A 20,760-nucleotide genomic window follows, 5' to 3' on the forward strand; every position below is an offset into this window, starting at 1 on the left:
GTGTTTGTTCTGTTGTTTGCACTCTGGGAGATGTGCAAGGGATGAGAGACAGCTTTATCCACCAGGAGCTGCACGCTGTTGCTGCTTGCTTAGTTCCCCCACCATCCAGAGAGTCAGATTTCCAAACTTCACAGGATAGCTCATGACATCTAACTCTCAACTCCAACTCTTCATGCTCAGATCAGACTTTAACATTTCTTCAGTGTGTGTTGAAGAAAGATAGTGTCTTCTCTGGGAAAACCAAAAGGCAGGAGCTTGTCACAAACAAGTACTCACAGGTCACAGGCCAGGCTGAGCTGTAGCACCGAGGCAGTTCGATGTTTTTGAGGAGCAGTTATTTACAGGCTACAACTATATCAGCAAATTTAAAGAGTGAATGTTGCTGTAAGTCACGAGCACTGTACCAGCCAGCACTTTCCCAGACAATATTCACCATTTCCTGGGGCTCAGCACAGGCCAGGGACCATCTCAGGCAGGCAGGCTCAGTTTTCAGAGAAGTATAAGCTAAGCTATACTAAGGCAAACTGAACTATGCCAGTTAAATACAGCGTACAGAGCTCAGGTCTGTTTATTTAGGATAGCTATTGCTCAAGTCTGTGCCAAGGGACACCTTCCCTAGCTGAAGCACAGCACACTTTTCTCCCTTCCCATAGGATCAGAGCCCACAAACCCCCAGAGCTCCTGAGGAAGAAACAAGCAGGACTGAACAGACTGCCAGCCTGTTCCTGCTCTTTATTAGCTGCTCCTACTGCTGCTATTTCACGTGCAAAGCTGATAGGAAGCCTTACCATCTCCTCATTCAAGGATAAAACAAGATTTTACGTTTTTTTTAAACATTAAATCCCTCCGAGACACTGGGACTATGGGACTACACATTTTTAATGAAAAGATGTCACTTTAGTGGTAGGGCCTGTGTCACGTGCTATCAATGACCGCCTCCAATTTTCCCACAGTTAACAGTTCTGAAACACTTCTCATATCCCACGGACAGTTTTCCGGGGCAGAAGGGCTGTGTGCTGCGACTTCTGTCCAGCAGAGGGAGACCAGATACCACAGTCAAATATAAACCCAGCGGCAGTCTTCCAAGGAAAGGATGAAATGGAGCTGCACAGCTTTCTTCTGTCTTCTTCCATTGATTGCTACAAGTTTACACTAAGGCAAAAAAGTGAGTCTTGCCACGAACTGTTTTAAGCTCTAGCACTATGCAAAACCTAAACTCAGTTTTGAGACATTTGAGAACTTCAAGCTTTTTTCTTGTTCTTAAATTAGGAGAAAGTGATTTGGGTAGGAGTGAAACTGATCCAGGAAAGACCAATATATACAAGACCCTCTCACTCTGAGGACACTGGATGTTCCAGAAGACTGTGCTCTAAGTCATCAAAAGATGAATCAATATTCTAGTACCTCAGGACTTTGTATTAGTTGTTGATGTATAAGAACCAGAACAAATTTGGCTACCCTTATAAGGTACCTTCTCCTCTATGCTTTCAATTTAGCCATGTAAGAGCTATTCTGCTCATATTCCAGACACACGTACGTGCACCAGCCACACTGACAAGACACTGAAGATTTAAGACACTGAAGGTGGAACATTAATACAATATATTAGGCAAAGAAATGCAAGGGAAATACTGAAGAGAAGTATTTAGGAAGTCTTGCAGCATAGCCCAGAATGACTGTTCTTATCAGACCACTTAATGTTTTCTTAAATAACCCTGCAATTTACTAGTTTTGCACAACGTGTGAAGTTAGAAGACAGTATCAATGCTGGAAGACGAGCATTGCTTAACATTACGTTATAAATGAGAGAGTAAAGCAATCGGGATTACATTTAATGGCACGAAGTCCAAAATATCAAAGTTCAAGCACGATGTTAAAGACGTTGTTCATGTTTGTCACATACTAGAGTCTGAATGAGTTAACCACAGGCTCCCCTCTACCACTCCTTCCCACCACCACTGCTTCCAAACACCTGGAGAAGGCTCAGAATATGCCCCACGATCACAGACCAAGGTATGCCCTCCATTCTCCTCCAGCTTCATCCACAGCCATTATTAAGGATCTCAACTAAGACAGGGATTTGGTGGAAGTCAGGTGATACATTTTCTATTACCATTAAGTTACCCTTTTTTCTTTACGACAAATATTTAGAGGTTCCTTCACTGAAACCCTACTTTTCCAATCATTACCTCACCAACTGGAGATGAAACCCCAACTTCTTGATGTTAATAGCATTATTTCAACACAGCTCCAGTGAGGAAGGCTGGTATCGGGGGTCATTTTCTGTAGTTCATCTACAGATTTGGGGAAGCTGCCCTAATGGCTCCAAGATTCACCAGTTCATGTAATAAAGAGGAAGAATTCACCTTTCTGACTGCGATGATGACCAAGCTCAAGCTTTTGACCCAGGTGGCCACTGCCAGCTGAGAAGTCAACAAGTCAGGAGCCGTGCCACAAGCAGCTGCAGATAGCAACTCCCAGCAGACTACCTCCCTGTGAGAACAAAACAAGCTACACCATTAAGAAGAGCTGAAAGAGCACCAGTTAACACCAAAATCACCATCAAGTCAAAGTACATTTGACCTTTCAGAGTCTGAAATCTTTAGTTCAGAACTGACAGCCATTCTCTTCTTGGCAAGAGGAAAGAAACCACAGAGATGTAGCACCGTGTTCTTCTGAGGTGGTGAAAACGTCAGCACGATCTGACTCCCACATCTGTGCACAAGAAGCACAAGCTTCTGTGGGACAAAGAAAACTCTGAACAGGAATGAGACAAAAGAGCCTAGGGTGAAGTATTCGGTATGTCTAAATGTCAAACCTTCACTAGAGCTTACAGGACTTGCACAATCAGAGCCTACACGACTGCTAACTGCAAGAGCAGATGCAGTTGAAAGACTCCAAACAGTCAAGACATGGCAGATACAAGGGAAGTCAGCTACATGAACCTTTGAACTCTGTGGGATTGCTGTCCCTGTGTTTGAAAGCTCTTCCTTTACAACCAGTGGCTACCACCACCTAACTGCAGACCAGATGTCTTTTCACCACAAAATCCAGCATCCAGTCAAGCACATGGAGGGAACCCTTGGGGAAGAAGCGCCTGTTCCATTCATACCAAGGTGCTTTAGGAGGAAAAGCTCTTAAAAGAAGTCTGGCTGCCTGGGTGGAGGAGAAAACAGTCACCACTGCCTCATGCCAGGTTAACCGCTATGTTCAGCGCTGCCTTCTCTGCCACCACATCAGTTAGCTGCAGGAAGTCCTACAGCTCATGGGCAGAGACTTCACCACTGCTCTGCTCAAGTTTTAATTGAATTCCAGCAATGGTAGGATACTTACCTTTGAGGACTCGGTCAAGATATCAGCATCAGAGGCAAGATATTGAAATCTCAGTGTGCTCTGAGTCTAAAGAGATTAATAAACTCCCTCATGAGTGAGACACCTGGATAATCAAGAAGTCCATTGCGGAAGCTACAAGCTGCTTTTTTTTTTCTGAGCAGTAACTAAAGCTGTGGTGCTCTTAGTCATGCTGCAGAACTGACCATCAGTGGTATGCCCTGGTCTAAACGCTCTTTAGTGAAAAGGACCTCAGCCTGCCCAAATCAGTCTCCACGTTCCACGCATCAGGATCACAATCACACAAAGCAGGAAGGGACAGAGTGCTCTAATTATCTACCCAGCCTTCCCTTCCTTACACCACCAGTTTCTGCCTGTGCAGGTGGTGATCAACCCAAGAAGGATGCTCTTGGTCCTTGTACAAACAGACTAGTTTGTGTGCAATACTCTTGACCTGCCACAAAACTTCGCACTGTCATGTAAGTAGGCTTTCTATCTTCCAGATCATGGTACTAATTAATAATCCTCCACTACATACTAGTATCCAATATGCAAGATGATTCTGTGAATATTTTGGGACTAAGTATCTATTACATGGTTTTCTTTAACTGTGGAAGGCTGGAGCCTAACTGAGTACATTCCAGGACAAAGTACTTAACGTGCACAGTTAAGCCAGAGCAGAGTACCTTTGAAAGGAATCAGACCAAAACCAAAACAAAAAGAAATCCACCCCCAAAAAAACATCCATTGCAAAATCCAGGAAACAAAAAGCCACAGTGCTCTACCACACTGCAGAACAGATTACTCCATTTCTGTAGCAGGCAGCTATTGCCATCTTTTGGCAACCAAACGCTTCCCACAGAGCCAAGAGCCTAGCAGATGATGATTTACTGATTAAAAGCAAAATGAGAAACTGAAAACAAAAAATTTTCTGGAGACTGTGGTAATTTGTGTCATTAAGCCATCCATTTCAGTCCTAAATCATCGTACCAACATAGCAGCAACAGGCTCAGAACACCTAGATACTCTAACTACTGCACAGGGATCTTTATGTAAGATGTCTTTACAGAAATTCTCACAGCACGAAGAAGCCAATATCAATTTAGATTTTTTCGAAAGTTTTCCCAGCCAGTGACTCTAGCTCCAAACAAGTTACCTTCTTATTCTATTCAACCAGGAAGCCTCCCCACAGCTCCTCCTCTAGCAGGACATGAAAGATACAGTTGAAACAATATGGGGGCTTGCATTCAAAGTAAAGCATTATGGGAGAGCTGCTCAAATTGCATTTAACACTCAGGAAACACACGCCCATTAAAAAAAAAAAAAGAGAACTGCAAGCAAAGGCAGACTGAAAGGAGAATACTCACTTGTAGCGTAGTGTCGAAAACAACAAGCTTAGAGCTTGTTGGAACAATGTCATAACACTTGTGTGACCTCATGAATCGCACATAAATGTCACTTTCCGATTCTTCAAGTGCTGTAAGTAAAAACATTAGGTTGTTTTATTTAAATAACCTTAAAAAAAAAAAGAGTAAAAAAGCATGCCAAATCAACTGAACACCATTGCAGGACATCCCTAAAGCAAGACTCAAATTCATGCTTTCAGATCTAGACAGACAGTTTGTAGTCCTGCACTTTGCATTTCACTTATCTTTCCTCTCCAATTAAACAGCACACAGGCAAAACGCGTTGCTCCTCCTTGACAAGGAAGGACTTCAGTACTAAACGGTTATGTTTTGGTTTTGTTTCCCTACCAGCAAGCTATTGACTATGCATACTTGGTACCTGAACTCCAGGTATGTACAAAGCAAGTTGCACGTTTAAGTAGTGTCAGGCTTAACTAAGCCAAGCTCCTTAAGTTAACGCGGTTCTGATCACACTTCTGTTCGCTCCACTTTTCAGTTTTGTATTTTCTTAAGAGGCAGTAGGCAAGTTCCACAATCAGCACCACTCCATTCAAACTACGTTACACAAAACATCACAAATCCCACAGTTCATTTATGAAAACAGGATCCATTTGGGCTGGACTCGTTTTTTTTGGTATTTTTTTGTTGTTGTTGTTCTTAAATGTGACCTGTCTGTAGCAAGGTCACACAACACAATCTATATTAAATTAACTTTGCATTTGACAAGTTCAGAGGCACATGCATACAGTCTTTAGATCTGCTTGGGTATGTTACTTTATTTAAAAGCCCTTTGGCCCTCCATTCTTTACAGCAGGTACCTGAAACTCAGTCAAGGTTAACCTCTCTATCAGACGTGCACCCTTTCAATCCTGTAATAATGAGCAGGAATTTGGTCATGTTATGCTTTTGCAGAGGGAGGAAGAAAAACCCAAACTTAACCTACCTACTAACCATTGAAGAACTTTGTATTAGAAAGCTATAAACCTCAAAATCCTTGTTTGCTACATGTGCTCAAAATTAATCCTCTAGTGCCAGAGAAAATGTCAATTCCACAGGGTGGCTCAGCACAGTTTTAGTACAATCCTACAGAAGCTAAGATGAAACTCCCCTGTAAGTGGCTACGCTAGCATACAGGCAGTCTCTCTGCATACTAAGTTAAGTTCTTCAGCTCCCCCTACTCTTTAAAAAAGCCCTTTCCCCACTAAAACCCAAGCAGCAGTTCCAGAGGAATACAGAAGAGAGTTCAACTGGAAAGAAGCACAAAAAAAATCATTTGCTGGATTTATGTTCCTATAAAGGTCAGGACCAGGAATGAAAATAGCAGGAGCTAGGAAAAATTGATAAGAGATTAGGAAACAATGCGAGCAAACTGATAGGGGAAGAATGAGGCAGATTGACTCGGACAAGGCTGGTGCGAAGCAGCCTTTATAAGATGATACCAAAGGGGAACTGGTACTGACTTGGCAAGGGCATGTATAAGAGAGGTCAAAAAAGGCAGTCGGGAACAGAGGACGCTTTATGTAACTCCGTAATAGAGTAACAGCTTCTCACCCTCCAGCTTCCACAACAGCTTACATGGCTACTGTCTGCACAAGGCGAATGTACTGACCCTGCAACAGGGCAAGTTACGGTCGGCTTTCTTTTCTAAGAGCACACGAGAAGGAGGGGGGTGGATGAGACACTAAGCACTAGAAACAATAATAAGAACATTTAGATGACAAGAGAAATAGCCTGGTCGTTAGGAAGTTAAGGTCGCTTCTACAGCCATCAGCGCAGTCCCTCTGTGCAGTATCCTGAATCTGTATGTCCTATTGATTCTGTAGCCGTGACAACGTTACTTTGTATACAATTAGCCTTTTTATTTTTTTTGTAGACACAAGCATAGGAAAATATCAAATAACCAAGGAACTGCAAAGCCACCAACTGTTTTTAGCTGAAAAAATGACACCCTTAGCAGAGCACATCATCGCTGGGTACCGTTCTGTCGGCCTACCAACAGTTATGCAGATGTAGCAAGGGCAGTAATTGCTGATAGAGCGTGTTGCCAGGTTTAATCAGGCAAGGTTGGGAATGGCAGGCACAGTTATGAACCCTGTACGGACCAGCACAGTAAAGATGTGCCTAGAAACCCTCCTCTTGCTCAGCACACGCTCTGCACACATACTTTCAACCAGACCTCAACAATCCTCACCCATTTGGGATGCGTGGGGTTGGTTAGGCGCTGCCATCTCACCCTAGTTTGTCTCCCAGCTCAGAAATCAGGATTAGGCACATCACCCCGGGCACCACAGAGCAACCAGTTCCTTCCCCGAGGATGGAAAGTTAGGATCGGAAACATTCAGAAGCACAAGACAGTCATCTGTGAGCTCTGTGTTTAACAGCTATAAAAATAGCTAGGGAACTCCAGCAGGGTCTAAACAAGGATGCAATTGTCCAGCTGGAACTGAGGTTTGTTTCTGCAGATCCTTATACGACAGACCAGCATAATGCACCGCTATATCACCCACCAACTAAACATGCAAAACATAAGCCCCGCTGCGCTTCCTCGTATGCTCTAAATGGTGTCATCAAGTGGCTAGTGGAAAGGATATTCAAGACCTTCCAAGCCCTTCAGCTACCCATGAGTACCGAGGAGCTGCCTCCAGCTAGCTCTTTGTGCAAGAGCTGCGTGCGAGTTACCGGTGTACGCGGCTGCTGAAAGAAGAGGTCTCCAGCAGGCTTGGGAGTCCCCAAGCGTGCACTCCCACCCTCCTTTCCCGCACAGCACAGGGACAGGGCAGAGTCTTCTTTACAGTTCCTTTAACCTTCGAGAGGACAAACGTACTGCCTTCACTTGTACCCAGCCACCACTGTGCTGCAAATACAAACTATCAGATATAAATACCCTGATCTCTACAGGATATTAGTATTCTGTTAACTTACCTTCTAGCTCTGTTTTCGCTATAAACGCCCATCCTTTCTGGCTACTAGGCTACTGCAGTCTTGCCCCGTACCTGCAAAGCAGCGCTCCCTTCAGACAGGCAAGAACAATACCTTTCTGCTTGACCCAAAGCCCCACCCAGTCTCCGCACATCAGCTCTGATCTTCACAGAAGATCACTTGCCCCACAAGCAGGAGTTGCATACATATACTGGCTATTCTTTCACCATAAATCAGCAACGTACTCAGGTGTTGATACCAGAAGAGTGAACGACATGGACAAGAAGTGATGCAGATCCTCCGCTCCTGCTGGAAGAAGGGATTGAGGTGTCCAGGATTAGATTTGCATCCGGATCTCATTTGCAGAAGCCCAGTTACAGTAAGGGATGCCCAAAGCTGTATGAGAAGCCCCAGCAGGACTACAAGCTACAGTAATTCTGAGGGCAGGGCCTCCTAGGGGAGCGCTTCTCCCTGGCAGCTGAAGTGGCACGGCAGCAGCGCCAAGCACAGCCCGTCCCTGCCGCTCCTGGCAATTGTATTCCTTCTCCCTGAGGCAGAAGCCTGACCTGTGCCTTTCCTAAATTGCTTCTGTAACAACTCCTGTAAGGTGTGTGAGGATGGAGTGGCACCAGACAACTACGGGTGTCCTGACTCAGCAAAGGCAGCTGCAAAGAAGCCCTGGGGAATACATTTGCTGGACCTATACCACGATTTAGGACGCTGCCTCCAGCCAGACCTCAGCTTCCCACAGCTGATGAGCCAAATGTTACCTGGCTCGATGACAGAACAGATTCCCAGCAGGAGGCATCTTAATCTACAGCAGGGATCAGCAGAGAAGAGTCCACTATGAGTGATAGTTTGTTTCCTTGGGGGTGTTCTCTAGTGAAAGCTTGTTTCTTGAAGATGGATCAGAAAGTTGTGTTGCAAGTGGACATTCTCCACGTGCACTCCCTCCCCACAAGCCATAGGTTAAGTCAAAATACTCTAACCCCCCAGGGCTTTCTTCTGCAATTTTTTAGATAGAACACAAGCAGAAGTTACCTGAAAAGTTACAAAACTTTTGGACAATTTAAGCACCTGATTACAGCCTGTCTTAAGGTCTTTTATAGTGTAAAGTCATCACACATCCTCACTTCATTCCTACAGGCAGAGATCCTTTAAAAGGAAGACCAAGCTATTCCCCCTCCCAATCTACACCATTTTACGCACTTCAGACCAAGTAATTTTTACTCCTTTCTCCCCCACCCTCCTCTATAACAGAGATGCTTTAACTTTATTTCAGACAGTAAATATTTTGAAAAACACTGTGGCTTTTTTCCCCAAATAAAGCATGGATGAACTACTCAGCAATACTGACTCAGATCACGGTGGGACCTGGTACTAAGTGTAATTATCTATTTAGAGAGCTCTACGGTGGAGTTAGCGTCTGAATACTCCTCCTAAGTGAAAAGGAAGCTTCCACAGTGTTCCTGAAAGCATTCCACAGAGATCCCCTGTACAGGTACCTTCAGTTCCACTCACCCCTTTGCCACCACACAGGGTGCTTTTCTACTGTAGCTTCTGCAGAATTTCAAGGCCTTCAAGAAAAAAAAAAAAATTGCCTGCAGATGGACAACAGGAACCTGCAGTAGTACATATGGCCGACACATACTGAAAAGCCTTCAAATACCACTACATAAAAGCTGATAGGAAGTTCCCCAGAAGTGTTTCCTGCAAGCCACAGGCTCTCTTTCTGTGCTATACCCCAGCAGGCAGGCCCAGCAAGGAGATCCTTGACTGTACACGTTTCCCAGTTTCAACAACACAAAACCATGAGCTTTTTTACCTTATTATGCTCCTTGTATTTCTGCGCTGGTATCCGGTCACTCTTAAAGTTTGTTCCTGGAACCACAAACACGGCGTTCCACAGAAAGCGTTTTCTTTCAGCTAAGAGTTAATTCCACCACAGCCCACAATCGTGCCGCTGCAGCTGTAAGAACACGCAGCAGCACTCCTGCTCCTCACGATTAGACGGAGAATTACCGGAGTTACCAGCTCTCAGGTGTTTGAAAACACAAAGACTCCTCAGGAACCAAAACAATTGTTTGGATAACTGACATTTCTAAGTTTATTATGAAATTAACTACTTAATTTTAAAGATCCTTTAAAAAGCAGGAAAAACAGCTTGGAACAGTAAGTCAAAAATATGTTCAGCTAACTGCCTAGTCAGACAAAGGATGGCAGACCACATACAGACACATCAGTCCTTCTCTAGAGCTTCCTTACAGCAACAGGAGCTATGAAGTGCCACTGCCCAATGCCAAACACTCCAGCTTAGACCACTACCAGGAAAAACAGCTCCTCCTGGCCAGTTCAGATGGCAGATAAAGGCAAATGGGGAAGAGTAGAAGTGTACTTATGTCAGCCTCACGTGTACTAAAGAACCCAGTTACTGGAAAAAAAAAAAACAGTCTTTTCCATTACGGGACACAAACACATGCATCTGTAGTTTAAGTTGCTCCAAGCCACTCACAAAAAAATAAAAAAAAAATCAAAGCTTCAAAGATACTGAAGATCACATTTCAGATACCAGCAAGTTACAATTGTTACTGTTAGAGGCATTTTTCATCCCAATTTTTAATCAGAGCTGATCGAACAGCAATGCATCAGGTGAGGTTTATTGGTATAACCATGCTGAGAAGCTTTCCTTTTCTTGGTATAACACTTCTTTTAGTAATCTTATATTCCTTACTCATGTAAAATAACTCATTAAAAGTATTTAGTTAACAGTAATTTGTAGTAGATAAATCCATATGGCAGTGAAAATAGCAATTCGAGAATGGCTTAAGCAGCAATTTAAAAATTTTTTTTTTATTTTTATTTTTTTATATTCCTAGCCAACATTCCTTTGCCACCAAACGCAGAATAACTCCACCTTTCAGAGGCCAAGTCCAAAAAACCTGGCTCCATAGCAGCATAAGCAGCAGCAGCTGCTGTTCCCCTCGTGCTAGCTGTGTGGCTCCCCTCCCTCACCCGGTGCTTCTAGATTTCCACAGAACTGTTCCACAAATTGGCGGAAACACTGGATTGCTCAGAGATTTGGCCTTCTGGTCTTACCAGTTTTAGGTCTGTTTAGCTCCTGTATCTAGCAGGTGACTCCTGCCCTTCCCATGCCCTAGAAGCTGCAGAACACCACATCCTTGTCATGGCAGCTAGCCATTAGGTTGGCTCAGCTACATCCAACGGTGCCAGAAGACACCGGGGTGACTAACCAGTTAAATAAGGCAGTACGAGTTACAGGTAGCTCTTGGCAGAGCACACAGTAGGCGGAAGGCACGTCACTAACCTTGCTTGTTGTTCTTCTGTCTATATTTTTATCTTTAAAATGTCACCAAACCTTATAAAGTTTCTGTCTGCCCTCAGTCTGAAGTTATTGGATGTGTTGGGGCGCATCAGGCACGGCACTGCTGGTGGGTGGAGGGAGGGGATTGTCCTGCTCTGCTCTGGTGCGGCCTCACCTCAAGTACCATGTGCAGCTTTGGGTGCTGCAATATAAGGACATGAAACTATTAGTGTCCAAAGTAGGGCTAGAAAGATGGTGAAGGGTCTGGAGGAGAAGATGTGTGAGGAGCAGCTGAGGTCCCTGGGTTTGTTCAGCCCAGAGCAGAGCAGGCCGAGGGGAGGCCTCATGGCGGCCTGCAGCTCCCTCACGAGGGGAGCAGAGGGGCAGGCGCTGAGCTCTGCTCTCTGGGGACAGCGACAGGACCCGAGGGAACGGCATGGAGCTGGGACAGGGGAGGGTCAGGCTGGGTGTTAGGGAAAGGTTCTGCACCCAGAGGTGGTCGGGCACTGGGACAGGCTGCCCAGGGCAGTGGGCACGGCACTGAGCTGCAGGAGCTCAAGAAGCTTTTGGACAGCGCTCTCGGACGTAGGGGCTGGTTTTGGGTGGTCCTGTGTGGAGCCAGGAGTTGGACTCGATCTTCGGAGGTCCCTTCCAACTCAGGATATTAGTTAATATTCTGAGTTCGTTAATATTCTGGATAACTTCTGCCACAACTTTCAAGCAGCAGGAGAGAGCAGCAGTTCTTGTGTAAGTCCCTAACACAACTGCTCCAGGAGACACCCAGACCGGACAGAGTTAACCCACCCAAAGCACCGCAGTGACAGTAGTGAGAACCACAGCCTATTCCTCAGGTGTCTCTACAAGCTGACCAACAGTCCCTGGAAAATTATTTTCAAAGGAAATGAAGGCGTTTGAATGAGAAAGATGTTCTGAGATCAAAATTCCAGGAATCAAGCGTTCGGGTGGGCTTTTATTAGCATCCCCCAGCCAGGAACCAGCGCTGGAAACAAACCCAGGGCTGTGCTGCGTGCAGAATCTTGCTGCAGTGATGAGCAACAGCTCTGTCTCAACCTACCCCCCAGAACAGAAATATGACTAATTTGTCAGGATAACGTTCTTTTTAAATAGATTTGAAGGATACACAGACAAATTGAATGTACAAAGTATCCGATGAAAGGCACGGGAACTGAGGGACTGGAAGAAAAGAACAAGCAGCTTGTTTTGTAACAGAACAATGCAGTACGAAAGCAGGACTTCTCGGTCTGCTGAGCTGCCTGCTCTGCAGCCAGGAGCACTGAAGAGAGCAGACAAGAAACAAGGCACCAGGAGAAGAATCAGTGTTGGACTCCGTAGGAGAAGAATACTGACTTAGATTAAGAAGGGCAAGCAGAGGAAAAAAAAAAAAGTGTTGTCATACTGTACCATTTGGTTTCTGCTCATTCATGAGGAAACTTCTCAGGAAGAAAGCACCCAAGTGCCAAGAAACACCCACGTAATTAGAGGATAAGACCTAGTGGCAACAAAAGATGGAAAAGGTGGAAATAGATGGTTACAAAGATGCCTGCTGTAAACAGCAGGAGATCAGTCATGAAGTTTTTAGAACATGCCTGGAACAACTTTGTTGCTAATGCAGCGACCAAGGCTAGCGAAGGACTAGTTCTGATTTTAGGAAGAGAAGAGCGAGTTTATTCTTACACATGGAAAGCACGATGATGACAGCGATGGGGTTGGCTATTCCATGACAAGCTGAGAGGATTTCAAATGCAGGGAAGCATAAGATAGGATGCAAAGACAGCGACAAGAAATCATTTCTTTCTGAAAGCTGCAAACAAACCTAAAATACGCTGGCAGACCACACGTTAAACTTACAAGGCAGCATTATTCACGCAGCCACAGGCTACGTGATACAGAAGTCGCAGATGGATGTTTCCCACCCCTGATCTAAAGGAACGCATGAGCTGGCAGCTAAAGAAAGATCAGATTGAGTTTACAGATCGGAGATACGCTGATACAAAGGAGTGATAGGAAGTTTATCTGCAGATCTCTATCAACAGCTTCTGTGGTGCTCCAAGATGAATTCAATTATGTATTACAATGAGAATACGTAACTTCGGGTAGGAAGAGCACTTGACACAGCGTGAGCAGGGACACTATTAGAAAGAATAAGCTATGTCCTGCGAACTGTAACGCATCCTACAAACAGGAAGAGGTGCCAGAGGTACAAGAAATGAGGAGGAAAAATAGGCACACGAACAGGTTAGGGACAAATGTCTCATTGCTTCGGTGTTCAGAAGAAGGTTCATTTTTTCTTAAAACAACAACTCAGAGCTAAAAGAAGCCACAACATGTCTTAAAACATTTCAGCTCTGAAGTTGTATTTGTAGTTGCTTGAGACACTGAAATAAGACTTAGGATTGCTTGCATCTGCACCTTTCCACACATAAATTTGGCTTGTGAACTCTGGAGTCTGTGTAACTATTCAGTCACTTCAGGTCACTAAGTGATTCAGACGTCATCTCCCCTCGTCACAAGCAGGTGCTTGATGCAGAGACAGGAGATGTTACAGATGTAGACAGGAGACAACCTACCTGTAAACAACTATCCCCAAATTCACCAAGTTCATGAAGGGGAAGATACAATTCTAGGCTAAAGGAAAGCCAGACAAATTTAGGAAGGGTCCAAACACTTAGGTACGTGCTGAAACAAGTTATTAAAACCCACGTATTTATAGGCACCTAGAGAATAAGCTTATTGAAAGCAAAGAAAACCAACGTGATTTTCAAGAACAGTTCAGTCCAACTCAGACAGGATAAAGTAGTAAGTGGATGAAGTAAGTGGATGAAAAAAGGAAGGGTAAAAAAAATAAACACAGCACATTTGCTATATAGATATTAAAGCAAACTTTGATGCTACTAGACCTGAAAAATGGGCAGTAGAATCACCACAAGGTGATTCCACAAGCACACGAAGCAGCCCAAGTTGCAGCAAAACTAAGACCTCTTTTTCAGTGAATTTGCAGGCCTGGACAACGAGGGCTGGGCATTTTTTAAGATATGAGCTCCAAAACAAACTATTTTCAAAGAGTTTTGGTCCACCTTATATGTCATTTTTCACTAGGCAATTTGTTTAAGTTCATGCCACAGCTCTTCTGTACAAGTGCTGTTGCAAGAGGGACACACTCTGCACTTTCATAAGGCTTCACAGAACTGGGGTTTTGAAGCCTTCATTTCTTAGAAATTAAGCTGAAACTGATTACCATGTTCAAAAACTACTGAAGGAACGTGGAAAAGTGGCTCCAGTGAAGAAAAAAAAAAAAAGCACATCCTGACCTCATCACCTAAGTTTTCTACAAGCTAGGCTCAGAGAATTTTTTTTTTTTTTTAAATCAGCACCTTGATATTTGCACCTTGATATTTCACAGGTACAACACTGCAAAAAGTCTCAGAGAATCAGGGCTCCCTTTTATTCAAAAAATTTAATTACTGATCTTCAAGTCAGGAATTGATTGAAGATGTTTCCAAGAGTTTGCAGCAAGGTTGCAGGAATTTAAGCTCATATTCATAAATGGCTTGGAGTTAGTCTTTCAAAGAATAACAGAACTGGAAAAAAGCACTCAGTCTGATGAGCACAAATTAGGGGAGTGACTAAACAGTACTACTAAGAACTACCCTACTGTTATTCATTTGATTTAATAAAGCACAAGTGGGGAAAAGGCAGTTTGCTTAAACAAAACAAAAGCAAACAAACAAAAACCCACCCCAGTTGTTACAGGGCTATTAACTCCCTCCAGAAGCTGGCTAAACAGAACAAAGCAACCTTGGGATATTGTACGGTCTCCTCCTTCAAAGGTCCTAAACGTGGAATGAGACAAACATCAGACACTGCCTAGGCACATCCTGCCTTAGTGAAGAAAAAAAACGGACTAGGAGTTCCTGAGATCAGAAGATCCACTTTTCTGGGTTTTAGGCTTGAATATCTCCACTTCTCCCAAGTCAGTAAGAACCAAGATTTGTAAGAGAAAATTAATGCAAAGAGCTGCCTGAAACAATGCAAGACTCAGTTTGTTTTCAGCCCTCCATGTGTGTCACAGCACACTTCGAAATCCTGCACTGAATTTTGTTGCTCGTTTTTGGAGTTAAGAAGTCCTAGCAAACAGGCTGAGAAGTTAACGCTTTCTTTGTCCTGCTGCCCTCTGCTAGCAGGCTGCCTGAGCAAATAATTATGTGAGATTTGAGGCAGACAAAAAGCGACGAGCAGCTTAAGAAATCTCACATTCCAGAGCTAATCATAGTAACTCTGAAGTTTCTTGTCCAGGCAGGCACAGAAACTTATTTGTTTACATGCGAGAGCCGCGTTGTTTGGGGACTACCTGGGGAACTGGTAAACAATATCACAAGCCCAAGTGAGTACTTCTGACACAGCCCACTATCACCGACATCAACTGCTGGTCAAAGTTAAAGATTTGTACTTTGCCAAAAGCTGCTTCATTGTGGTTTTGTGAGTAAGGCAGCAGCTTCACCCTTCAACCTAACAGCGCTTCTAAGATTTTCACCACAAGAAAGAAGAAATGGACCTGAAACATTTTCTAACAACATGTTCAAGTTCTTCCCTCGACAACAAGCACTGCAATTTTTCCCTAAACATCCCCAACAAAGATCTAATTTAAGATGTCGCCTGTCTGGAATGCAGACATGCTCTTCAAGATTGCGAGATGCAGGCCACAACCCAAGAAACCAAAAATGGTATTAAGGCTCTGAATATTACTATCGGGATCCATACGCTGGGGAGCTGCATTCAGGGAAGGTTCGAGGTCTGTGAGGGATGTAAGAAGGAAGCAGGCTGTATCCTGGGGAATATCACCTATACAGGAAGGCTGGTAAAAATGGGAGCTTTTGCAGTTTCTTTAGAGCAAGCATAAATCCTACTACATACACACAGCCCACACACTTTAGAAGAGAAATATCCCTTTAAGTCTGTGCAGGGTTAGTTTAAGATCACACTGTAACAAGCAGAGCACTGTCCACAAGACCAGCAGCTCCAAAATGAGTGCACACATCCTCACCAGGCACAGCTACATCCTTATTGAACAGGGTAAGGATCTAATCTGTGTTAGTCTTCAGTGAAATATCTCCTAATCTAATCTCAAGGCATAAAATGCTTTAAAGGAAGAAATAAATTTTTTGGCTGAAGCCTAAGGACTTTGGACTATGCTTGCTGGAGAAACAGTTCGGTCGGGTCTAATAAAACGTTTTGTAAGCATGCATTCAGGCATTTCTCCACCCAAATTTTTAAACTGTTGGTCTCAAATACTGAGTAACTACCTACTGACAACATCTGAAAGCTTTTAATCACTCAGTACGCCACTGAAGAGACTTAACTAATGGCAGGTATTGCTTGGAGCTGCACAGAAATAGAACAGACAGGTGCTACCTGAAGCAGGTGAGATCCAACACACATCAGTACAATATATTCAGCATTTAGCTAAGTTCTCTGGAACCTAGTTTAGAAGTTGTATTGATCCATTCTCTGTATCCCATTAACTGCAACTTCACCCAAAGCTGATCCTTCTCCAGCATCCAGGCAGAACAAAGTTGTATTTTTTATTTTTAAAAAGGAAAAGGAGTAGATGAGTTCAAGGAAGGCTATGGCAGAAGACAAACACACAACTACAAGTGTAAAGCAAAGCAGGGCAAAGCATTCACCTTCTGTGTTATGGCATTCAGAGCCTTCTATTAACGGTGACCACACAACCCCTTTCACTGAACGATTGATTCCTCTCTCCTTGAAACAACTCAAATCACCAAAAGTGTATCCTACGGACCTCACTGCCACAGCAAACATGCTGAAATCAGAATACTGTTCAAAGGTTTCTACAGGAAGTGTCTGTATCTATTTGTTCTTGTGCCAGCGTTATTCTTCATTCAGCTAATTTTCCTCCTTGGTGTTTACCCCTTCCCACACTCCTTAGAGGATATTTTCATACACAGGGTTATCAAGTCCCCTCCTGGCTCTCCTTTCACCATAGTAAAGGATCAAAAGCCTTTCCAGTTGCTTCCTGTAACACAACTTCTATATTCTCTGGTGACATAAATGGCCCTTTTCCATGCCTTCCCCAGTTTGCTCTCTCCTCCAGCACCTCAGGTATCTTCTGCCTCTGTGGCAGCACGAATTCATACTAAGTAGCCAAAGAATACCATGGGGTACTGAATGCTGAAAGTTTGTTTCTGAAAATACCCAGTGTCTGAACTGAATAATCAGAGAAAAGCAAGAGTCTGGGGGAAAAAAAAAAAAGGAGAGAAAACATCTTGGAAAAGAAAAAAAGAAACAAGCTTTGAAACTTCCCTGTCAGAAACAAAACTATGAGTCTGCAGCATAAGAATGCTGTTTTTAGACAAAATTTAGGAGTGCCATCTAATTTCTGCCACAGTTAAACTTGACAACATTGACTCAATAGAATTCTTCATCAAGCTGGTTTATGTAAAACAGCAAAATCCACATGAAGTTCAGCACAGGAGGAAGGCATCTAAAAGACAAGTTAGATTTACTCAAATAGTCTTCAAAGCTCCTGTGAAAATATCCACACGCTCAGAAACATGCCAGACACTGGTGACTAAGAAGGATGAGGTTATTTCAGCTTTGCAAAGCTCTGTCTTGATGCCAAACTAGATATCTAAACATCTATTTCAGCTCTGCATAGTTATGTTTGTATCTGTATTGATTCGATTTGGCGATACCTCAGTACTAGACACTGGTGTAACACTCCATGGAAGGATTTTCCCCCAACCTCCTTGGCTTTGCCTTTGTCAGTCCTCTCTGCTCGCAGAGCCACAGTAAAGCTCACCACAGCACGCACCCAAAGGCGAACAGTCCCAGTATGGACAGGAGAGTTTTGTTTCAAGGGCAAGAAGCATTAAGAAAAACTGGTACCGTCAACTGTGCATCCATGGGAAATGCTACATTCCCTAAAATGTTTGAGACCTACCTACTCCCCTCCTCCTTGCAACGCTAGTCCAGTTTTAAATGCTGGAAGCCAAAATATTCAAATAAAGTCACTGTATGCAGCTTAAGTGCCATGCAAAGAGCAAGGTCCTAACCTAACAAAAGCAGTGCTGTTGTAGGTGACCTCACAGGAAGGCCCCACAGACAAAGCCTTCTGCTCATCCAGCCTCGAGTTATCCGGGAGGCAGCCTGCTTCACGAGGAGCCCTATCGTAAAGGACAGTCACTTCTGCTGCAAGCGATTAGGAGCGGAAGCATCTCTCGTGATTATCTAGCAACAACCGGATCGAGCCAACTTCAGCAAGTACTCCGCTGTCACCCTTACCACCGCCACCACCACCACGTTATTTCACCCCTACCTCATCCCTGGCGAGGTGTACCAGGGTGTACCAGACAGAATCCTTCAGATCTCCGTCGGGATATTGCTCAGTGAGGAGGCCACGCTGCTCAAACACGGGGCTTGCTCGCCAGAGTGGTCACAGGCAAGTGGCAGCATCGTGTGGTCAGCTGTGAGGCAGCACTGACACTGTCACATCTGTCACTTCTGTCACTACTGGAGCGCATGTCTCTGCAAGCTCAGCATCTTCTGATCAACACATGAAGGGGTTCTCGGGACATTTGGAAGTTGGGATGATGTTACCCAGAGCCTCTGACCTTACGTCAAGCAGTTGCTAACCCATAATGGCTTTCACTAGGAGGATTATAAAGCCACAGAATCATCTAAGTAGGAAAAGACCTCAAAGATCATCAAGTCCAACCCTTACCTAGCTGTGCCAAGCCTACCACTAACCCATGTCCCAGAGCACCACAGCTGCATGTCTTTTAAATACCTCCAGGGACGGTGACTCAACCACTTCCCCAGGCAGCCCATTCCAATGACTCACAGCCTTTCCAGTCAAGAATTTTTTCCAAATATCCAACCTAAACCTCCCCGGCACAGCTTGAGGCTATTTCCTTTTGTCCTGTTGCTTGGGAGAAGAAAGCAACTCCCACCTCAGTATAACCTCCTTTCAGGTAGCTGTAGAGAGCAATGAGGTCCCCCCTGAGCCTCCTCTTCCCCAGACCAAACAGCCCCAGTTCCCTCAGCCGCTCCTCACAGGACTTGTGCTCCAGGCCCTTCACCAGCTTCGTAGCCCTGCTCTGGACATGTCCCAGGGCCTCGATGGCCTTCTTGTAGTGATGGACCCAAAGCCGAACGCAGCATTTGCATTCATAAAGATGTTAAAGGAACCCAGCCCCAGTGCTGAGCCTTGGGGGACACCCCTAGCGACTGACCTCCAGCTGGAGGTAACTCCATTCACCACAACTCTGGCCCCAGCCAGTTTCAGTTTCTCCAAAAGAATGCTGTGGGGAAGTGCCAAGAGCTTTACTAAAGTCTAGGTAGACATTGTGTTTGCAGATCATGCAGGTGCAATACTACTAGGACACAAATCAGCTCCAACACTTCCTCAAACGTTCTGCTTTCAGTCGCTTGCAATTCTGCCAGTGGTTACATGGACTCACCTCTGCCATCAGAGACATTTTTCCTATGTTTTTTTCTTTTTTTTTCCCTAGGACATCTCAGCCAGAATGGTTCCACTCTTTCCAGGAACAGGTTTGGGGAAGTGTTTTGACAATATTAAAATTTCTTAGAAGTTTTTCCATCTGGAAGCTCCTCCAACCCAAAGACCTAAAGCAGCCATTTTTAGAGCTCACCCTATGTAACAGGGCTGTATCTTTTACCTTGGCAAATGATCTTCAGGACAGTAATAACGCTTGAAAAGTTTGTTTCCTGAAAGATGAGTTGCTCTGGGTGCCTTAGCTGCTGTCAACTGGTTATTTCCTAGTGAAGATCAAGTAGGGCTTTCCTCAGTTTAAGAGCAAGAGCTGCATCTTTTGTAGGAGCAGGAAGAGTAAGGACTGGCTGGAGACAGTGAGCACCGGGCTTCCAGAAAGAACCCAATGCAGTACTTGCACAAGGTAAGAGACCAGCGTGCAGACTGCATGAACAACCTTTACCTAAGACAGAACCGCCAAAAGTATGTTTTATGCTGTTCAAGGAAGGCTTTGTACTTGCACTGACCTGTAATTTCATACATAACGGCCATCCTTCAGCTTTGAAGAGGGAAAACGCCATGAGAAAACTTGTAAAATGTTCCTAAACAGCAAAGTGGCAGACAAGGGACGTGAGGTTGCCCAGGACAGCAGGGCACTCGATCATAACTTTTTGCATGAAGTAATAAAGCTGAAATTTGAATACCCCAGAGAAGTAATTCTTCTGGAAAGTTCATGGTACCCTTGGTATTCTTAGCTGTAAGATGACAGAAAAATAAAAGTTGAGTAAATTCGGTGGGAGCAGTTGTTGACTGTAGTTTTGGATGCAAGTATTCAGTCTGACTTCAAACGGGGTACCCAGGGGGAAAAAGGCACCATGTAACAGGATTTTTGTTCCTAATGTGCTATTGTGCCTCAAATATTACACCACAAATGAACTGTAAGGCAGAGAGAGAAACGAATCCTGATCTACAACTACATAAAGTCCATTAATGCCAATTATCTCCATGTAACAACTCTTGCTACGTACATTTAGGGTTCCAATTGGCTGAGGAAAGGCCCCGCAAAGCACCCCCTATCATCATCACCGCATACCCTGATATCTCAGAGCACACCTCATGGTCAAAATACCATTTCTCAACAGCTTGAACAACCACCTAATTAACATCAGAAACAAATTGCAGTTATAAAAGAAAGCCTTATCTTTCGTATTGCTAAAGAAATACGAAACACAATAGGGTTAGGAAATATT

General features: G+C 44.2%; 1 protein-coding gene across 8 annotated transcripts in view; it reads right to left on the reverse strand.

The window, feature by feature from the left end:
- PRKAG2 (protein kinase AMP-activated non-catalytic subunit gamma 2) overlaps positions 1–20,760 on the reverse strand; it is a 217,368-nt gene that overhangs the window by 25,166 nt on the left and 171,442 nt on the right. For 7 of the 8 annotated variants that reach the window (XM_080578544.1, XM_080578543.1, XM_080578545.1 and 4 more), the window contains one exon: positions 4,698–4,807. In XM_080578544.1, coding sequence (XP_080434670.1) covers positions 4,698–4,807 — 110 coding nt within the window. Of the gene's footprint in view, positions 1–4,697; positions 4,808–9,160; positions 9,228–20,760 lie in introns of those variants that run through there. The other variant, XM_080578550.1, reaches the window with a different exon arrangement.

Source organism: Anser brachyrhynchus (genome assembly GCF_964034855.1).
Source record: "Anser brachyrhynchus genome assembly, chromosome: 2".
Lineage (NCBI taxonomy): Eukaryota > Metazoa > Chordata > Aves > Anseriformes > Anatidae > Anser > Anser brachyrhynchus.